The sequence below is a fragment of the Pithys albifrons genome, chromosome 3 (genome assembly GCF_047495875.1).
Source record: "Pithys albifrons albifrons isolate INPA30051 chromosome 3, PitAlb_v1, whole genome shotgun sequence".
Lineage (NCBI taxonomy): Eukaryota > Metazoa > Chordata > Aves > Passeriformes > Thamnophilidae > Pithys > Pithys albifrons.
In genome coordinates, this window is record NC_092460.1 from 35,728,429 (window position 1) to 35,751,359 (window position 22,931).

The following is a 22,931-nucleotide window of genomic DNA, read 5'->3' on the forward strand; positions in this document are numbered from 1 at the left end:
AGGCTGGGGTCTGACCGGCTGGGAAGCAGCTCTGCAGAGAAGGACTTGGGAGTCGTGGTGGACAACAAGCAGTCCACAAGCCAGCAGTGTTGTGCCCTTGTGGCTAAGAAATCCAATGATGTCTTGGGGTGCATTAGGAAAAGCACTGCCAGCAGGTCAAGGGAGTTGATCCTGCCTCTCTACTCAGCACATCTGGTAAGGCACATCTGGAGTGCTGCTCCCCCGCTCAAGAAAAACAAGGAACCACTGGACTGAGTCCAGTGGAGGCCCGTGGAGAGGATGAAGGGCTTGGAGCATCCCTCTTATGAGGAAAGGTTGAGGAGATGGGCCTGTTCAGCCTTGAGAAGAGACAAATGAGAGGGGATCTCATCACTGTCCATCAGCATCTGAAGAAAAAGGGTCAGAGGATGGACCAGGCTCTGCTCAGTGGTGCTGAGCCATAGGACAGCATCAATGGGCAGAGACTGATGCACAGAAAATTCCACCTAAGCATGAGGAACAACTTATTTACTGTGATGGTGACCGTGCAAGTTTCCCTCACTGGACATATTAATGAACTATCTGCACACAATCCTGTGCCATGTGCTCTGGGATGATCCTCTCCGAGAGAGGGACATTGGAGCAGAAGACCCACTATGGTCCCTTCCAACCTGACCCAGTCTGTGATTCTGTGAAATAAGAAATGGTGGAAGAATTGAACAGTACTCACAATTTCATTGTAAGTAGGGTCAGAGCTTTTTGGAGCTGTTCTTGTTTTTCTTTGACTGACCTCATAAGGATCTGGCAGGAGATAAAATTCAGCATGTGCACTTGGGGCAGAGCCATCTGGGAGTTGCTGAAAAACAAAAAGGTCATAAATATGAATGCTGATGTTCTAGCAAAGAAAACAAATAAAAAGTACCAAATGAAATCTGAAGTTTGGGCAGACACAGAAACAGGTTACATTCTGTGTTCTCTTGGCTAAATTGGAGAGCCAGTGCATTAAATAACAGGAATTATTAGAATTCATCTTAAAATTGAATCAATAATAGAAATTAAATAATACAAGGTAGAATTGCCTATCTTTAATATTTTACATGCTGATAGGAAAACACTTAAGCCTCAATCTACTTCAACTCAGCTTAATCTGATATGAAGTCTAGTTCTTCCACTTTCCAGAGCAATGCATTGCCAGAGAAACTGGATTTTACCCAGTAAGCCTCTGCTGATTTTAACCCCTAAGTGTCAGTGCTGATGCTGAAAAGAACTGATTGTTTCTAAGGATGTTCAGTAGAACATATTACTATAGAAGAATCGGGAGCAGTTCCTGCAGCAGTATGGGCAGAACAGGAATCTTATAATAACAGTCTTTCCAATCTCACCCATCACACAGCTGCAATCTCTCTTTAATTTTCCAGTCCAGGTTACTGAATGATATTCCAGATATTCCATTTTATGGTAGCCACTTGAGATCAGAGCCAATCTATTAACCAGGCTCAGTCATAAGCCAGTGCTGGTGGGTGGAGAGTTTTTTGATAACTTCTGGAAAGCTGTCAGGTTATTCCTAAAGCAATATTAGAATTACTCAGAAAACACATTGGTGTTACTTGAGGCTTCAAAAGAACATGCAAGAAACATAATAACGGAAAACTACGGAGCAGGTATAATTAACCACAAACCCTTGTGTTGGTTACACAGTATATAATCAGAAATCTCAAAATGGGGCATATCAAAATATCAGTAATTTGAATTGTATAATCAGCATTTTAAGCAGCAAGTTTACCCTCAGCTCATAGGCAATCCAGTGACAGGATGCAAATAAGAATACAGGCAAAAAAAAAAGAGATCTTAACACATTTACAACAAATTAACGCAGAGTATTATACAGGCACTTGCATTTATATGTCCCATTGTAATTTTATACCTGTCTCAGAATGAAGTAATTTCTCAGATTTTGACTATTCACAGTATGTGTCTGGAAATGGGGGGCTTTCTACAGGCATTATCAACAACATATCCCTGTGATAGGAGAAACCACTGTCTTCTAGCAATAAATAACTTCTCTACCAGGAAGTAAAACTGTGCTTGTGTGTGAGAGCAACCAGTGCTTGCACAACAAAACTCTGGGTTTTGTTACCTGAAATGATTCTTCAAGGCAAATGATGTGGTCAGCTGCAAAGTTTATTATTGCTATCATTAACCCTATACAGCATCAAAGGATGCACTAGTCAAATCATTACATATTGTCAGCACCACGTGAATGATTAATATTATTATTGCTAAGCCGGTCCAAGTGCATCTGCTTTAAAATACACAGGGGATTTAGATAGATGGGGTTCAATGGCCAACATAAGAAAGCCATCAAAGGGCAATGAAAGTAACGGGTATTTTCTTAGGACTGAGTACCTCATTGCTAATGCAGGATTTATAACTTACACTGTCCATTTGCAAACCCATCTCTGTTGATCTAGGACTGTACTAAAACTTCAATCGAGGATTACAAGTAACAGTAAATTGAACACGTCTTAAAAATCAGGTAGGAATAAAAACTGTAGCCTTAAATATCAGTCCGAGCAACCAGGATTGTAACTATAATCAAGCTCTTCTCAATGAACATCACAATAACTTGAAGGTCAACTGTTTTTACATATTTCAGACAAATAAGGGAATTTTGCTAAATAAAAAAAAAAAAAAAAGTTATTCTTGACTAAGACCTTATCAGCACAACTGCTGAGGGCCAGCACAATGATCTTCACTATCTCCAGCATTGAAATACAGCACAAGGAGATCCCGTAAATCATCCCAGCAGTGAGTTGAATAACCAGGGGGCATGTCAGGATTGATTCTGAAAGCTGAGGTGAGCAGCAGCTGCAAAGGGCACCAAGCTGAGGAGCCCAGGTGGAACGTAATAGGCTACAAACGTAACATGGCTTCATCCATCCTATCCTGGTACCTTTGAAATGCAAACAGGCTCAGCCTGGCATTCACCTGCCAAGCTGATTGTCATGACATTGTTCAACAGGACCTGGGTATCCAGAAGCAGGTGCAATGAAAAGAAATCAGATAAAATTGTCACTATGGATTTGAGTTGCTCTTTGGCATATTCCCTACCCTTCTGTAGCTTACTTTTCCCCAAATCTAAAGAGGGCACTTTATAGCAGTGCTTTAGCCATATGAAACATGGACTGAAAACTGCTTCCTCACTTTTCCTCTGAATGTAGCTAAATGCATGATGAAAGAGGCGAGTGGGAGGGGAGGGTCAATAGAGAAAATCAAACAAGAGAATATTTTAGCAATTCAGAGGGGAAAACTCAAGGTAGAGTAGTTGCTCTGGGGTATTTCAGAACTAAAGTAAAGCCACTTTTCATCAATAGTAGCAATCAGCAACCAGACTGCTAGAGGTAATTTGAATTGCAGCCACCTGAATTCCAACTAGAGATCTTAGTTCTGGTTGGTGGGTGTTAGTATTTTCCACCTCCCCTGATTTACAGGTGACACTTTCCCATTTCATCTTCCCTTCCTAAGAAGAGGCCAAAAGGCCCCTCCAAATTTCACAATGGTCCCAATCCTCCATTTGCAGTGGCACTGTTATGCCATCAAACAATTGAAAAGCTTCAGCTGAGCAATCTTCCAGCTGGATCTTCCACTTCTCAGCTGCCCTCCCCTGATATGACACCACAAATCTAATTAGGGACTCCAACTCTTTAAAAGGTTCTGTCTCACTACAGACTAGTAATTTAAACCTACGGATTAAAGGCAGTTATAATCCAGACATGGCCTTACAAGAGCTCCTAGGGTGAGTTTATGCTGGTTTCTCTTTAGACTGGCAAAAGAGTTGATTTTTTTTCTTGTGAAGAAACTGCTTCACCATAGCATTTCTTGAGGCAAGACTTGCAATGGAAGGAGCTGTACTTTGCTAGACATGCCCTAGCAGGGACAAGGAGTGGACTTCACAGTCTGACAGTCATAGGGTAAAAACAAGAGTGGGATTAATGGCAGAAAAATCTTTATAAATATTAAGTAGGTAGAATTTGAAGTTTTATTAAGACATCTGACATAGCAGTCAAAAAACCCCAAGGTTTTGGGCAAGCTAGTTCTTTCCCAGGTTTCATATATGTGTTGAGCATTGAATTAAAAAAGAATGAAAAATAAAAGAAAAACACAACAAAAATCAGAGATATTTCTCTTACTAAAGATTATGTCTTCAATCATATTTAGTGAGCAAACTCATTGGATTGTCCTTTCACTTCCAATTCAGACTGCATTGGCATGTTTATAAATTTAGATAAACCTGACCTAAAACACAGAATCACAGAATGGGCCAGGGTGGAAGGGACCACAGTGGGTCATCTGGTCCAACCTCCCTGCTCAAGCTGGGTCATCCCAGAGCACATGGCACAGGATTCTGGAATACCTCCAGTGAGGGAGACCACACCTTCTCTGGGTGACCTATCCCAGTATGCAGTCATTGCACAGTAAAGAAGTTCTTCCTCCTGTTCAGGTGGAACCTCTGCCTTTGCACCAAAGACAATCTGTCGTGGTGAGTCCATTATAAACACAGAGAAAGATTGCTAGCAAGCTTATGAGTGATTCTGAAATCCAGCTGTTGTAGTTTGGGATTATTATGTAAATTCTCTCCCCTGCCACTAACTGCCCATGCCAGCAGTTAACAAAAGAAGCAGTTAACTGCTGATCACTTGGATGGGGGCAGGTTTGTCTCTTTTGTTTTTTGGGGACATCTTTTTTTCTTAGCTCCGTGGAAGGCAGGAGCGGTGGCTGCCGAGGAGAGAAGTGGTTCTGCTGGCACTGCTGGGGCTTCTGGCTGAGCTGCTGCTTTTTTCTCCTCGCCGTGGCTGTTTCTCCCGGTTCCTGCATCTGGGATCCCGGCCTCTGTTGCAGTCACCACCGCCTGCACCGTCACAGCCTGCCCACCCCGGCTGGGGCAGTGACCCAGGAGAGAGAGAGGTTTGCAGCTGCTTTTGCAGGACACGTGGTGGTTCCCCACTTTCAGCTTTCTTTTTCCTTCATCTGGGACAAGAGACACAGAGTTCATCTGAGAGCTAACCACTCGTCTGTCTCGCTGGAGAGGGACTGGGAACTACTGGGAACTCACTCCGCAGCCAGCCGGACTGTGACATTTGACACTGCTTAAGTATAACTTTCCTCCTGGAGGAAAACCTGCTGGGTTTTGGTTTTGTTTTTTTTCTTTCTCTTGTGGTGTTGGGGAAGCGGTTTGCACTAGTCTGTTTATACATAGCAGTTAAGAACAGTTATCCTTCTTCTATTAAAATTCCTGTTTTTCTTAAATTTGATAAAGAGTGGCGTGATTATTGTGGAGAAGGCCCCCTCCCCCGCTTGTGGGTAAACATTTGGGTTTTTTTCCCCTCAAACCAAGACACCAGCAAAACCCCATAGTTTGAGTTGGGCCAGAAAGAAAATCAAATGATACCTTGGGAATGGCATTTTGCACTTTAGAAAACCTTTATATCTTGAATGCACTTGTGATCAAAGAAATAGAAAAAATCCCAAGGTGTTAGATTGAATTTTATTTATGTTTAATTCGGTAGTCATTTCATTCGCTCAAAATAAAAGGATTTTTACTTCCTTCAGAAGAAGCTAATCCCAATTTAAATTACTATCTTAAATCTTGCATTGTGTAAGCTTGCAAATAAATCCAAGCTATAAAATCTGTAAGGCTGAAAAGGTAAAAAACCAAGCTCCCAACAGAAAGGCCACAGGTCCCCTTTATCCGTCTGTGGACAAAATAACCACAAAAAACCCCACTGTTTTGATCTGCCAATAAAAAAATGATTTGAATTTAGAAGCTGACTCCCTGTGCTCTCTTCAAATACAGCCAAGTGATGGAATGATTTTCTCAGAGAATGATCATCCTACCTGTCCTTGATAATGATGGATGTTTTTAAGGAACTCAGTTACAACTGCCTGTATATAGGTTTAATAAAGCAGTTTATTTTATTTTTTCTTCTAAAGTCAGGCAGAAGGTGATAGAAATATTTAAAAATGAGTGGGAGTGAGGGAGAGGAAATAATACTCTGGATTTACTTCTTTCCACATCTCTAGTTCCATACTGAAAACGTAATACAGACCTGTATCTGTTATGACTATGTTCCATTTATCACTCTAAATTTATTTTGCAAAACCCCAAAAGTTGATACTTACTTACAGAAACCAACACAGATAGGTTATGTACTGTATAATTTAATTTTAAATGTAATAGCTGTAGCTGGGAAATAATAGATTAAATTCAATTAATTTTTCCACAAGAATTATATTATCCTAATGACCTTTCTCCCTTGATCATTACTAATCAACCTCAACTCTCCTAAAAGAAGAACTCTTTGTTAGCATTATGATAGGCCTAACTACTTCAAAATTTGCCATACATTAAACTATTTAGTATTTAGCAGCAATATGAATTTTGGGCCATACTCCTATGAATTTTAAGGAAAGTTTTATGATTTATAAAATATGTATTTAATGACAATTTATTGTAAAACATTTTCAACTCGTGTCTTTGTGACATAAAATTTTCTTTTCAGTTGACTTTTGCCTCACATTTAAATCATGCCATCAGTTTCTGTTAGTGTTAGACATGCAGATCACCTTTTGTGTTAGAGTGAAACAGATTGATGGCTCCTGAACATTTGATAGCTCCAGCTGCTGTTCTCTTTTTCCCATCTTTCATTTTCAACCATCTTGACAGTAAAAAATAATGATCAAAGGTAACTTGTATTAACTAATGCCACCTTTCCTCCTCTATAAATAACTTCCTTTCTTCCCAAGAATTAATTTCCTGGACATTTTCAAATCTCAGTTGCTTTCTTTATTTTCTTCAATGAAAAAGAATCCCAGATAGCCAGGCTTTAGAAAGGCTCCATTTTCAGCATCTGCCCCCAAATAAAAATAACTCACTTTGTCCAGTAGTTCTCTCACTTTTCCTATCCTTTACCTTCATCTTCTGTTCTTACATACACTGCTATAAGAATTTATTTACATAGTGAAGGAAGGACTCCAAAATATTCCTAAATGTTTAATATCGAGATACCTTTAATTCTTAAAAATCATATCACTAGAGTAAGTGGTTAGAAAAAACCCTCATGGCTACAAAGCAAAATATCTATATATGAAGCGGAGACATTAGGTGGATTTATTATCCAATAAAGGAGGATTAGAAAAAAATCCACAGAAGAAATCAGCCTTGCACCACAGTAACTTTTATAAATTAGTAGAGGCTTCTAGACTAAATTAAAATTAGTAAGAAAAGCCATCACTGCTGCTACACTGTCTTTCATTTTCTTGGAGTCCCCATGTAACATAGTAGAGAAAGGCTAAGTCCCGTCTTTCAAAATTGCAGCCTAATTAGCAAATACAGCCTCCGACTTAGGAAAAGAGAACATCCTCTGGGCTACTTCTAAACTTAGAGAGCTGAGAAATTTGTAATACAAAGAGGTTCCTTCAAAAACAGATTAATAAGATATATAAACCTTCAGGACAAACAGGATTGTTGTGTGAACAGGTGATTATGTTGTTATTCGTAAATCCTAACATGGTACCAAAGATCCTTCCTTGTTTCTCCTTTGAACTCTGCATATCTCAAAGCACTGAACACCTCTATTCCACTCTGCTACTAAGCTTTTCATTTTCCTCTCACAGAATATCTTCAAATTGCTTCAAAGAAAATTTAAAATAAAATCACATTTGCAGTAATTAAATAATAATTAGACAAGAAGATAATCCACTATATCACTGTAATGTACCCTGCACTCTCTGCTATTGGCAAGACAAACCAGAAAAGCAACTGGCCAAAAGTGATTGCACAAATAAGGTGTCTTTTTTACCCAAGTGCTTTTTGCACTTAAAATTTGAAAATACTTAACTGTTTCTCTGCAAGATCAGAGCCATTGTATTACGTTTTTTGATCAAACTTTTCCCCCTCTCTTCTCTGTGAGCAGCCTCATTCCTAGTCCTAAGTTCTTTCCTTTCTCATGCATGCATCTGAGTATGCACATGAAGAGAGAAGACATGCCTTGACAGAGGCCACTGACACAGAGGCCAATGGCAAGGCAACCAAAGAAGAAATTAGGTTTACCTCAATTCAATGCAGGGAAATAAAAAGATTAGTTGGTTTCAGAACAATATATATTTTGTTGTCAGGAAAGCTCTGTAAAGCATTTTTTGAGCAGGCATTTTCTACGTTTCAGAAATCTGCCAGTGTCAGTAGAGTGAGCCTCCAGATGGTTTTGTCAATAACTATGATAAAAATGCAGAGATGCTCTATCTATAGTATTGATTTGAATATCCAGATGTAGTCTGTGTCCAGTACCTTCAGCATCCTCCTCAACTCACCTGTAGTAGAGCAGCCAGGACTTGTGCAGCCTGGCTGTGAGGAACAGCTGGTTACGCTGCATTCCTGACAGGAAGAACTGTGCTGGCAAAAATAGGGTCTAGAGCTGTCCTGAGCCACAAAATCTCTGAAGAGTAACCCAACAACCAACGCTCTCAAAGGTCACTGAGAGGTAGGGAAAGCATCTCAGTTAACACTCTGCAATGAATACACCAGTCCTGGGCAAAATGTCTTGGTGCTCACCTGTCCTGGTGTGTACGTGAGGAAGGTATATAAGTGTTCTGAAAAGTTTGAACTGATCTCTGTAATGCTGTTGAGGAAGGAGGCCAGGAAAAGATTCAACCTTTCATACTGTGGATATCTCCTGGCTTGGCTTGGTTACATTGCCCCCATGTTGGTGCCTGGCCCCATTTGAGACACATAAGACGATTGAGATATCTGCAGAAACTGCCAGACATGACACAGGACTTACCTGGGCCCTCCTCTCCTACAGTGGCAGCTGCTGGCCAGAGGGGACATGTTTGGTCATCTCCTGTATACTCAGGAAAATGAACTGGGGTTTAAGTCTCCACTGATCAAATGAGAGCTTAGTCATCTAGGCGAGGATCCAGTTTCTAAAATACTGCTGCCTTACGTCACCACAGATGACAGAAGGTGCGTGTGGAGCTGTAAATATGACATAGGCTTTATGGGAGAATGGACCATTCTGCAGTGGTCACTGGAGGTCTAGCAAAATAATTCATGGTATTTGAAACAACCATGGTCAGGCAGCTGATCCATGACAACGTGATGGAAATGTGATTCCATCACATCATGTATCTAAGCACCTTAGTTTCAAACTGATTCCCACTCCAAGTAGACCAAGGAACACAGACAGTGGGATTTTCAAAGTGAACAAGAATTACTTTTTAATATTTAACAAAACCAGGTTTTGTTTGATTGTTGGTTTTTTAAGGAGAAAGACAGTGATGGGAAACTGGCTGGATCCTGAAAGATTCAGGGCTTTCTAAGAACTACATAAAAAGTTTCTGATCTGCTTCAGTCATTTGAGAGGAAAGCCCATCTAACTCTGCTTAAATGAAGTAAATAAAATAAAAGCTGGCTGTGATACCAAGGTCACAAGAGTTTCTCTCCCAAGCCTTTATAGAGCTCTGAAACCAGAAAGGAGAAGAAATGCACTGAAGTGTACCACTGATGCCATGTTTAAAAGGAAGAATTTATTGTCTCGATGATCCAGAAAAGTTGTATATCAGGGCAGACAGTTCCAAACGGAATGGGCAAGAGTTCGTAAAACCACAGGACTATGACTGTCATGTAAAACAGGCTCTTGCCTTTTACAGGCCAGCAGCAGCAGCAGGCAAGAAGGGATGGAATTTAGCTCCAGCAAGTAATGACACAGCTTTGTCTGTGTTTATTACTGTTTCTGAACAAACAACATAGAAAAAGAATGGCTTGTGTCCCTACCCAGCCCACTCAGAGCTAATTCTATCTCTGAACTCTGACAAACCTCTGGCCCTTCACCAATGCTCAGGACTATATTACTGGGTGCTCTGTATAGCTCCATGTGGGCACAAACAAAAGTCACTAAGGCTGCAAAAATAATGTAAAACAGGTGATTATATAACCATAGTGCGAATCTATTAAGTAAATGTACAACTCCCAGTAAAAGATTTGAGCAAGAATCACATAGTTGGTTTGGGTTTTTTTGCTGTAAGTGAAAGAGGTTAACAAGACATTCAAGGTTCTAGATCTTTAAGTAATTTAACTCTGCTTTTTTTATGTACATAGATGAAAGAAGCAAGGTTCAGTCATGCTTTAAAATATTATTATTATGTGGATAAGCAATGTTGGAGCAGGATGTATAATGCAGACAGCGGATTTCATGAACCAGTCTCTGGTGGTCTTATTTCAGAATTACCACCAAACCCATAAAGAAACTAAATTCCATTGCTTTCAACCCTATATTATTGTTGTGCTTAAAACACTTAATTTTCAAATGACTATTTAATCTTAGAGTCTAAGACACTGGCTAAGACTGATTGAGTTTGACCCTTAGAAACATAGATCCCAGAATTTCTTTCTTTTGAATAAAGTACAGAGAACAAGCACATAAGACAAAACCCCATTTCACTTTCCCTTTGAAAACACTCAGGATTAAGAGCATTGCTGACTGTTAAAGGGCATGAAAGAAAATTAGCTTTAGAGAAAAGAAACATAAGCAAATGCTGTTCTGTTTTTATCTTTTTGTCACATACATATTATTTTCTCTCCTTGCCTAGGCCCAGATAGTAAGCAAATATAAAAATGCACAAAGAACAGTGAGACTGTTATCTGTGTCTTTATCCTGCTCTATTTTTCTTCTCACTTTCTTAATTAATTACAAAAGTCAGTATATACCTGATCCAGACTATTTTTAATTTCTCAAACTGTGAAGAGCTCCATCCACTTTTCTTTTGATTATTCTAGAACTTGCCATATCCCTTTGCAAGAAAGCATTTCATTATAGGAGGCATGCGACTTCTGCTCCTTAATTAATTCTCATTACTTCTACTTACGCTTTTGCTCAATGTTGTAAGTAATTCTTCTTGAACCTTGCCACCTTCTCCCTTAAATATTGGCACAATTGACTTGTGTCCGTGTTAGTCTGTTTTAACTAAGTTAAATTTTAGTAACCATAAATCACTCCTGAAGAAACAATCACTCCCAAGTAACCCTACTGAGAATAGTTCTTTGAACTTGTATTCTAGTTAAAAAAAAATCCTGAGAGAAATATGTTGCTATCAAAGCCTTAAAAAGATGAACTACTTTCTTTCTGCACTATGACACCAGGATCTGGCCTTTCTCATTGGCATCTCAGAGCAACCTCATGTCTCACCATTCGCTTGTTTTATCTTCACATTACTGTGGGGTATAGATCTCTACCTCCCTGAGGAAATACTTTTCATTTGTCCAAGATGGTTGTAGGGCTATGGAAATTACTTTCATTCTCTTGATCTTGCTCTGTCTCCACTATTATTTTTGATGTCTTCTTCATTTGCAACCAGTGGCAAATTTAATTTATGTTCGCTTTCATCTCCCAGATCACTCATATTATTAAACAGAGCTCACTGCTTGTTGTTTTTTTTTCCTTATTCAACACATATCATCTATGTAAGGAGTTACTTATTTAAAAATGAGCTGTTATAATTTAGAGCTGAGGCAGTACTGTGACTGTGACAGATTAAGGGGTTTAACGAGAAAAAATAACACAACTTTCTGTACAACATATTTGTCAAACACCTTTCATAACAAATATGTATGAATCCAACAGTAATCCCTGTGCCACAAGAACAGACCTCATCTCTTTCCAATATAAACTGCTGCTGAGTAGTAGCAAACTTTGTTTAGAGGTGTTCAGCTAATTTTCAGTCTAAAAGAGAACATAGTCTATCTAAGCTAATTTTCTTTCATTGAAAAAATAAAAGCATTTTCTATGACTATAAAATTGAATCCAAATTCTTTAAAAACTAGAGTTAGTACAAGAGCTCTTTTCCCATGACTTTTTATTTTGTTTTCCTGCACCAGTCTAGGGAGAACTTCATCTGAATGTGTTACCTCCCTCTATCAGCCAAGCTGCTGATTTCATTCTGTCACTGATACTCTCTGGATAACTGTTGTTCAGCTCAAGGAGATTTTTTTTTCTACTTGTTTTCCATCCTTGGATGACCAGGCTTGCCTCCCTATGCAACTTCATTCCAATCACTGCTGACTGATCCATGGGCTGCAGCAAGGAAAGCCATATACATTCATAAATATTCTGAAAGGATAATGTAGCTTTTTATTTAGCTGGCAGGCATTGCGTTCTTGGCAGGTAGTGTATATTTTTCATTGAAATTTATATAATGATAGTCATAAAGTGTAAAAGTTGGTAAGCTCATGAGAGGAACCATGGGAACCAACCAAGACTGAAGAAAAATCCCCAAGCCTTACCCAATCAAGCTGCAGACAAAACCCAGCAAAGGTAGCAGAGCATCTACCTGTACTGTATCTGGGAACTCCCCTACAGCCCTGTACCTGCAGGCTTAAATTTCACCCCTTTGGTTTTGGGAAAGCTTGGCTCTCACCTTTCTTCCCAACACATTTAAGCCATCACATCTCACAAACATTTTTGGAAGCAATTTGTACTTGGATTGCATAGGACATGGAACGGAAAGAGGCTGGATGTCTGTGTAAGCCTAAAGCTGATTACTAAATTCGTCACCCACATATCAGCTATCCCAGAATCATTAATCACCAAGAGTGGTACATGACAGCTTCAGAGCTTTTATAAAAGGAAAGCTGGAAGTAGTTTTGCAAAGATCTGTAGGAGTTTATTTTTCTTCCAGCAAATTTTCCCCCTGTAAAACTGGTTCTGAATTCATCACCCACGCACGCTTTCCTGAATTCTAGTAACATTTTACATTTATTGGCATGAGGTTGAGGATACGTTGGCTTTGTTTCTCCTCCCCTCTAGCCCTGAGGAGTTATTCTGTCCACAAGAAGTAATGGGCAAAAATGTTTAGCAGTGAGGATTGAAAGTTTAGCTGCTTATCTGGGAAAACAGGGCATGCCTGAAGTCATGGTAATGAAATGAGCAGGAAAAGCAGACTTCCTCCTGAGCCAATGCTGAACAGCTGTGAAACAGGCAAGGAAATATGTTAGCCAAACTCATGAACTTCCAAAGTGGCTTCTTCTGTTGCCTCTGGTGGTTTTTTTGAGGAGTGGGCAAGCCCAGCAGCACCAGCAGCCTGCCTGTATTTGGCTGTGTGGAACTAATCTAGCTCACAGTCTGCCCTGTTTGAGACCTGGTAGGGTCTTGATATTCCCCATTCTCTGTGTTGGTTAATACAGATGAATGGAATTGAACCTGAACATTTCAAGTTCAAAACTTATGTGTATATCAATTTTCATAAATCCATCTCCACACCTGTGCTGATCTACAAGCCACATTATTAAGGTAGATGAGCGCTCCCTGTGCTCCTGTTCCTGCCTACTGCTGGTTTTCTGAGTATTGTTGCTGCCACAATTGGACTGGTTTTGTTCTTAGCTAACAAATCCTTTCAGATGCCAAATCAAACCTCCCCTGGGCTCCTGTATTTTCCTCCTAAGACCACTTATAGCGCTTTGCCACGTACTGTGCTATTGTGTGTGAAGAATAAGCCTGCCCTGTCTCATCCCCTCCAGCTGCCACATCCTCCGTGACTTCAGAGGCCAAACACTACAGGGCTCTATGGTTTTCATCCCTATACAAATGTTTCCTTCTATCCCAGCCTCACTTTATTAAGGTAGTTGGATTTAAACTTTTTTTCCCTCAGCAGTCATGGTGATGCCATTCAAATCATAAGAAGAAGCAGAAAGCCATCTGACTTACAGAATCTCAGAATTCAAATGAAACCATGAATTGCTAAAGGGAATCTTGAGACTGAAACATTTTTAGTATCTTATAAATATCTGTTTAAAGGAACTTGTCTTCATTGTGCACCCACAGTCTTAAACTGTAGGCAAACATTAACAACCAGTCTTAACATCTCTGTGTTCAAACAGTTTCCTTGGCTGCAAGCATTTTCTCAGTGAAAAAATACAGCTTTCTCTTTACAGAAGGTTTGATTAGGTTAATGGTCCTTTCCAGTCCCAAAATCTATAAGGCTGTTCTTCTCCAATATTTGTCTTTGAAGAATTTTTGATAAAGTTTTCTTCAAGCAGGACAGGCTTTCCTAATGCATGCCTGAAATGTCACGGTGGTAAGGGAGAGGATGTTGTGAAGCTGATCTAGGGATAACTGACTTGTGGTCTGCAGCAAATCTGGCACATGTGGGTGCATCAGATCAGAAGTGCCTGCACTGGGGAGTCCATGCTGCACCTATAGCTCTCCACTGCTATAGCATTTTTCCTCTATGACATTCCAGATGAGAGGGGAAATTTCCTTCAGGAAAAGTGCCTGCAAAGCTATAGTATTGCAGTCTCTTGGCTTCCTCCTGTAAAGAAGGGGTGACACTTGACAATGGCTATAAACACCAGCTCCTTAGGAAGCCCCTTGTGAATTGTGCATCAATAAAGGATTTTCACAACACAATCTAGAAGTCCTATTAAAACCCCTAGACGTAAACCCACACAAATACTAAATAAAATTTATTTACATGGATCGAATGTCTCTATCACAGTTTCTGTCAGTTCTGTGAAGCTCTGTTTGGGATTAATTTGGCCTACTACAATTATTTTTACATCTGAACACATCATAAAATCTCTTTACAGACATAAATTAAATAGAGAAGAGAAGCACAAAAATTATTTACTATAATATATGGAATAAAACAAGATAGCAAAGTAATCTCTGCACAGATGAACAACTAAAATATAATTAGGGAGATTCTGCAAAAGACTGAATATACTTGAAATAGCTTTAACATGCCTTGAATAATCTATGATCTTGGCATACTTTTAAAAACCCTGTTCAGCTCAACCAAAAAAAGGCAAGGCAACGCAAGGCAAGGCAAGGAAAAAGAAAAGAGAGCACTTCAGAAAGTTGGATCTATATGACTGAAAAGATGACAAGATTACTAATGGGATTAAGAACCTTCCTATTACAGGTTGCCAGTCTGAAGTCAGTCCAGTATCACGGTATCCCGAAGCACTACTATTTCATATTTAAGATCAGATGATGAAGGATGGATGGCCAGATGGAAGGAAGGAATTGGATGCCCAAGATTTAAAAACATGATTGCCTAGGTTAGGCTGCCAAAACAATGACCTTATTTTCAAGTCATGAATCATTGCCAGTCTTACAGAGTGGGACTCCTACCACTTCTCTGCAAACTCACTAAAATGGATTCTAGTTGCCTACTTACAAAAGCAGACTAAAACTTAAAGTTATATTGTCCCTTTCCAAAAAATGAAGAGAACTGAACTCTGGATTTCACGTTTACACTACACTGCTATCTGTGCTGTAATTTATTTTAACCTAATTAAATGGCTGGAACTTGTGCAGAACAGTTACGAGCCTATACACTTCAAATGATAGAAATAAGTAGAAAGACTAATTCCAACACCCATTAACTCTGTTTCTGTGCATCTCCACACCTGCTTGATCCCTCAATGGCATCATCAGCACGGCAACCACTTAAATATACCCCTCCTACACACTAGAACTTACCAAAAGTTTATCGAAGTCATTTACATTTAAAAAGCACCACAGAAAAAATAAAGAGGGTCTTATGATACATCCTGAAGGTAAAGTTTTCTAAATTGAACCTGTCAGTGAAGGCTGATCTCACCTGTCAAAGTGGCACACAGGAAACAGAAAACAAGTCTCAGGACAGAGATGTCTTAGATGTTACAGACCAAAATGAACATGCTTGAATTGCAAATCAGAAGCCAGAGTGGCCAAGAGAGAACAGTCAGAGCTACATAAACCTCATGTGTCTCATACAACTACTTAAGCATTTGGCCTTATTTTATTACTGGTTAGTGCTCACATAAACTCCTTACTTTGGCCCCATTTATGGAAACCTGTTGCAATCCACTTTGGGATGGAGGTGGTATCAGTGTATGCAAAGAGAACCCACACCAGTTAATAAATGCTTTAATCCCTAGCTAAACAAAGATGGGATCTCTTGGCACAACCATTACTTGAGATGTGAGCCACTGAGAATTCAAGAGCACACCTGGGTGCTGAACTCATTACAGAACAACTGACATGCTCCCTCAGCTGAGAGATCACACGTGACCCAGGGAGGTCTCTCAAGACACTTTATCAGCCAATTCCACCTGCCTTCTGCTGCAGGAGCACTGCCAGCTTCCCCCTGCCATAGCCAGGCTCCAGGAACACACAGCACTTACCTCTCAGCCTCCTGACAGAGGCTGTGTTATGAAGCTGAGCATCACCCCACCAAATGACATTGCTGGTTAAAATACACCACTGCTCTCTCTGCTGAGCTCTGCCCTGTTCATAGACAGTCATGCTGGACTAGAAGGAAATGTATGGATAATCAATCCATGATTCCAGACTGACATGCTACAAAAAGTCATGCTGCTGCTCAGTGCCTCATATCTGACTGGTATCAAAATGTGTCAGCTGAGAGGGCCAAAACAGTATCAAAATTGGTTTTCCTGGAAAAGACCATTACCAGCCACTCAGGAAACCCAGTTTCTGTACCTGTCCCACACCATACTGAGTGAGCTCAAATGAAAAAAAAAATTGTTAAATGATGACAGAGCAGTACTGTCATTACTTTGAGCTAAAATTACTTATCCTAGAAAGGGGAAGATTAATGTTTTCACAGTACTCTGCAAATACAAGGACTTATGAACTATACATCACAATGAAAGTACTCACAATGTTCCTCATGTGTTTCAACATTATTGTCAGGCGTGTGTTCTCGTAGGATATGACTAATTGTACTCCAGGCTTATGACCAGTTGACTGAGGACCTAAAAAATGCCAGATAGTTGGATTTTTTAGTTAGCACCACAGAGGAAGTAGATCTGTAAAATATTTAAGTGTACATAAACTAATATATAAAAAGAATCTACTACATGTTTAAATCAGGGATGAAATTAGGACACAGATAAGGGGTGTGATGGAAGAAAGTGGTCTGACATGCAGTGCTCATTTTCTTTCCTGTTTATGAACTGACAGTGAGATTTTTTGTTTTCTAATTGCCATCAATCTGAAATTCAGTGGGAAATTTATGCTTGAGTGACAAATAATTGGGTGTTTTTTTGGCAGTCATTGATGACATTATTCACTACTGATGCAGAGCTCTTGTCTGGTTAAAAACACTGGATTTTTTTTTTTCAGTTCCCAACAGAAAAAACAAAAAAAGAAAAAGAAAGGAAAGAAAACAGAGCAAGTTTCCCAACTAGTTCCAAAACAAATTAGAGAAACAACATCTACATCTGTCATACATAAATTCTCCCTTTCTCATTCTGTACTTTTACTGTTCCAGGGTGGTTTTCATGCAACCTATTGCTTTCATAGATTTTTCTACTAAGATAAACTTTAACTCCACTCCCACTGAAAAAAAAACATTTTTCATTTTCCAAGCAAGAAGGATCAGTCCCCTAATGCAGAAGAAATGACTAACCGTGTCTCATTCCATCTCTCTGCTGAGGCACTGAGCCAGCTGTCCTCACTGCCCCAAAGGTGTGTCCTTGAAGCTGGGTAGGTAAGGTGGTTTACTTGTCCCACAGAGACAGCAAAGAAACTACAGCTGCCTTTTAGCACAGTAAACCAGGTAACGGTGAACACAAGCCCTCCTTGATGTCTGTCTGACCTTCTTATCTGGCAGTGTTTCACCTGAGCAGGGTGGTCATGAGCCGTTTTGCACCACCTAGTCTGAGACCTGGGGTCCTCCCCACGTGGTCACAGTCACAGACAGTCCAGACATTGCCTGTGTGAAGTAACCTGGTTTTACTTACGCAAACAGAGCTTCACTTAGTTAGACCAAAGCTGTATTACAACCAGTATTACGTATTTACTGTGCTTGAAAAAATAAGAACTGTCCTGCTAACTTTTAGGACAAAACAGTGATGCCTCGTGAGCTGGGGGTCTGTTCTCCTGCCTCCCCATTCAAGAATTAGCTGAGCTTGAGACCTCAGACAGAGAAGTCCTTCCCCCCTGCATGCACCTCGGGATCTGTCACTGACACACCAGCCTTAAACCCACTGCAGAGTGAGATAATGACATGAGACAAGAGAACATAGCAGCAATTAATTCTTTAAAAAAACATATCTTCTAAGAAGCAGAAGGAATGAGAAATGATGATGAGAATGAAAGAACAGCTATCATGCATGAGGGTTAGGCGCTGTCAACAAGAGGCTTTTCAGAGAGCATCAGGACTGCTGACCCTCGGCAGCAGGCAGGGCTCCCACCTCTCCCTTCCAGCCCCAGCAGACACCTGTGCACTCTGTCACACTCATGCTCTCTCCTTCCCACACATGCAGCCGAGCTCTTACAGTCAGTGTTGTGAGAGCAAGAAATCAAACTCCCTCTCCTCAGCGTTTCCCCTGTGTTTCAGCAGAGTAGGCAGCAGAGGGGAAGTTATAATGAATACACAACACTGGCTGTGTTTTTTTCTGAAGGAACCAAACGTGTAACCTCTGTAGTGAACAGTGACTAAAATAACTGCGAAGCAGACAGAATGATGGTGGTGTCATGTACTATTGGCAGCCAGAGAGCCAGTGAAATTGCCATTTATCCTAAGGAAAGGAATTAAAATGAATTTAAAGGAACACAATGTGTACATGCAACTGCCATAATATAATTTTTCCAGGCAGCCTGGATAACAACACTTCTGAGTTTCTGATGTTTGGAATTTTAGAATATGAATCCATCTCCAATTTTGTCCCTTTAGAGATTACAAAAATACATTTTTAATCACATCCTAATTAGAGAAGGGCCTGAAAAACTCTTTAATTGAATTGAAATCTTGAGCAGAAATCACTAAGCTGAGAGTTAGAAGACTGAGTTGCAGCTCTTCATTTGTTATTCTCCCTTATGAACTTTGACAAATCACTTGGCAAGACTGTACCTTATTTAATTTCTTGTGGTATGCAAATAAGAGCAGGGGGGAGAGGAGATGAAAACTCCATGAACCAGACAATGCCGAGGTTTTTTCCAGGGTAATAAGAAGTCCATAAAAATTAGTTCCTCCTCTCTTCATGCAAAGAAACTTTACCTTTTTTTTTTTTTTTAAAGTTGTGAGTCCTCTTGCCTCTATGTTGCAACAGACGTGTCGAATTCTAGACCATTATTCCCCATCAGATCTCCGAAGCTAAGCAGGGTCAGCCCAGGTTAGTACTTGGATGGGAGACCTCCCGGGAATACCGGGGGGTGTAGGTTCTAGTCCTGAGGACTTCACTGTCACCGTCCAAACTCGCTTGACTGTGGCAGATGAACCTTAAGAGTTAAAGGTTGGGGCCAGTTCTGTGCACACTATGGCTCACCTAAAAAATCCACTGCACAGGCTCAAAGGACACACCCATGTGAGCAGAGCCTTTCCCAAATCTTCATTCTCGAAGCCTAGCCGTGATGATGATGATTACACACAGCATAACACAAAGGAAGTTGTGTTTTAGTGTAAAGGCATAATTCACTTGTGGGGCTCTGTTAATTTTGTGAATTGCAGTGAGTCACCCTGAGTGGTTAATCAAGAATCAAGAGCAGTTAAGCATTTCAGAGGCTAAATTACATCATCACAACCCTGCTGATCCCTGTGCCTTCCCTCTCCTACCAGCATTACCAGTGCCTTTTTTTGCATTACTTAACTTTTACAGTGCGGTCATATATCCAGTCAAGGAACTTCTCTGTGGGATTTGGCCATGTTTAATTTTTTAAAAAAAATTACTTTTAAATAATAAATGTAAATAAGTTTCTAACAATATGTAAAAGGAAGTCTGAAACAGACTCTATGTGCATGACTATTACTAAAATATTTGCTCTTACTATGTGATAAACTGGGTATTAATGGAAAAAATAAAAGGAAGGGAAAGAAAAAATAATAGGGCATGGGAAATGTGATAAAATGGAAGAAATGTCTATAACTTATATTTCATAATACAGTGAGTTACTCTAAGCTGGTATATTTTAGGTTTTCCCACACTCAGTGCTAAATCACAGCCCCTTTGAAGTTCACGTGATTTTAGCTTCAAATGATAATAGGATACACATACAATAATTACTTCCAATCCATCCAGCTTGGGCAGATGGACTTGAACTCAGGCCCTGCATTTTCAGGCAGGTCATGCTCTACTTGCACTCCATTATAGACAAAGACCAAATACTGGTCTGTTGTAGATATAGGACAAAGCTGCACTGACTAGGACTGATGAAAGATTTTCCTCCCAGGGGTAGATTCTTCACTCACTGGTGTCAACACAGAAGCTGTCAGATAGCAAATGAGAACTCAGACAAACTCAAACACCGTGCCAGTTTATAATCTCTTATCAAGGAACATAAACATGAGAAAACTGTGGGTCCTTTCATCTTTTCAAATGACAAAATGAAGGCAATTAGTGTTGAGATTTCTACTGAAGGTGAAATGATCTTCACAGTAGTCAAGTATGCAGCTTTTTTCTTTATCTAGATGGTCTTTTCTTGCATGCTGGAGAACTATATTCTATCATTTGTGCAATGTTTTCATTAGCAGCATTTTCAAATAAGCTCTGCAATACACTTTGCACAACGCAAGAGGAATATAAACAGTGAGGAAGTTGCTACCGAGAAAATCAATAGGGAAACTATAATTTAATAATACATTGCATTTCACACGTGAACTGCAAAGCAATCTGAATAAATTAATTAGCTAAGTGTCAACACACTGCCATTAGGGAGTTCAGTATTATTCTGTATTCTACACCCTCAGATTTATCTTAGACCTTCTTTCTTCGTGACAGCCTGTTTTGACATCTGACATCAAAGAGTACTGGAACCTGTTTGGTTTTCCAGGGCTGGGGTTGAACGCCCTGAGCCAACCATCTGCCTGCTTTAGCTACAGCTTGGGTTTCTGAGCCTCCAATGTACCTGATTTCATATAGTCAGCTGTAAACACCTTGACTATCTCAGTGGTTTTGTCCTCCAAGCCAGCCAGAGGTGCTTACGGCCAGCAAAAGAATCTATATGTGACTAGACCATGAACACAACTTGTGGAAAAGCTTTACATCAAGAATGAGCAACTTCAGAAGACCAAAACCCTATGTAACCTGAGCAAACCAGCCTGTTCTCCTCAGGTCTACTCATGAGGACTGTGATCGTGCATGGGGAGGAATACTGTGCAACAGTTATCTTGAAAAGTTTGGATCTTCCTTTAGAAGGACACAGAGCCAGTTCCTCTACTGCACTAAAAGGACAGAAGCCATAGAAACACATGGAGCACTAATTAAACATGCCAGAACTGGGCCATGGCTGTACAAAGTCATAACTCATAGCAAACCCAAACCAGTCTGAATTATTAATATTTTCAGGAGATATAAACTCAAGAGAAGAAAAATAAACAAGACTGATATAAAATGTTTTTGATAGATTTTCTTTCTCTTTTTTATTTAAGGGCTGGCTGTGAGATAATTCCTGATATCTGCTCTATCTGCTCTCACTGCCTTGTAGTGGGGTGGGTATAATGAAATGTTGACAATATTCAGTGTAATTCAGAATTCACCCCACTGGGAGTACTGATGCAGTATTTGTGTCAAAGTAAATTTAGCACTGATTTCTAATCTCTTCATTGCTAGGAGCACAGTACAAATTCATAAATTTTAATTTTTATTTTACTTTAGTAAGTGCAATTACCTACAACATTTATAAATTAAAGCAGTGTAAGAGAAAGATGCTTGTTTGATCAGAATTCATAACCTGATCCTATTGGGCATTAATTTTATTTTATATTGATCCTAACCAAGAGACAGATGATTTGCTTGCATAAATGCTAAGAAAGAAATCACCACATCCATGCAAAGGTACAGCCCATATTAAACCTGAGTTATTTTTCAAACCCGACAAATATTAAGACCCTTGTAACCTCAGAAAGCAATGAAATTTGTGGGTGAAGAATATATTTTTTTCAAGGTAATTACCTCTCTCCTGCAGGCTCTGTAAACTTAATTCCTCCCCAGACTGACTCTGGCTTTACTACAGAGTTTACTTTCAAATCAAGTGTGTTTCTGGGCACCCTCAGTAAGCAAGAACCTCCAGGGCCACTGTGCTCTTCCCACCAACTCCTTGTTTTCTATCTAGCAGCTTGGCCTCTTGCCTTGGCTGGACTTGTGTCTCCTCTAGATGAAAGCTGTGTGCAAATGCCCTGCAGCAAAGATTTCAGTGAACTCACCAGGCTATGGTAGCAGCCCAACTCCAACAACCAGGTGAAGAATAGATGAACATATATGAAAATAATTTTTCAAGTGGGTAATTAGCACATGCATGGCTTTGATATCTGAGGTAACTCATTTACAGCTAAGCTCACCTTCTTCCACAATTCACCACAACTGACTGTCAATCCTTGTTGCTGACCACAAGTGGTGCAGTATCCAGAGCAACTCAGCCCACAATTCTTGTTTTTACAAGGTCTAAGCTCATTGGGTCCTGATTTGGACCTTCTATGCTACTGGTATTCAATAAATGATAGCTATCAGTTTTCTGGACTAAAGGAAGGTGTGGTTTTTGTGTTTTGGGTTTCCCTTGTTATTTTCTCCTGTATTAAACAAAGGTTTTGCCCTGAGTGTTGGAATAAAATGCCCAAACTTTAAAAGGTAGAGTTCTTGAAGAGGAAGAAAACAATCCCCCTGTAACCACATTGCTCAAGGCTAGACACACATTAATCTTCCCTGGCCAGGTTGTGACCCTCACCTCCACTAACTGTATAGTGAAGGAACAGATTGGGTTACCTGTGACACAGCTTTCATCAACCACCCCACCCACTAAACACATTTTTGCCTCTGTTTCTTTATTCTCTGCCTTGATTTTCCTGTCACTGACAACAAAAATAGATGGCTTATCCTTTAGACCATATCAGCTCAGGACACCATGGGAGGAATTATGAGGCTGCAAGTTATTTCTCAACTTCACTGCACACTCAGTTCA

General features: G+C 39.9%; 1 protein-coding gene across 1 annotated transcript in view; it reads right to left on the minus strand.

The window, feature by feature from the left end:
- The window catches only part of PIK3C2G (phosphatidylinositol-4-phosphate 3-kinase catalytic subunit type 2 gamma), a 209,587-nt gene that overhangs the window by 9,201 nt on the left and 177,455 nt on the right, over nucleotides 1-22,931 (minus strand). Inside the window, exons 31-32 of the mRNA XM_071551366.1 lie at nucleotides 16,695-16,789; nucleotides 710-835 (exon numbers count right to left, since the gene is read on the minus strand). Coding sequence (XP_071407467.1) covers nucleotides 710-835; nucleotides 16,695-16,789 — 221 coding nt within the window. The remainder of the gene's footprint in view (nucleotides 1-709; nucleotides 836-16,694; nucleotides 16,790-22,931) is intronic.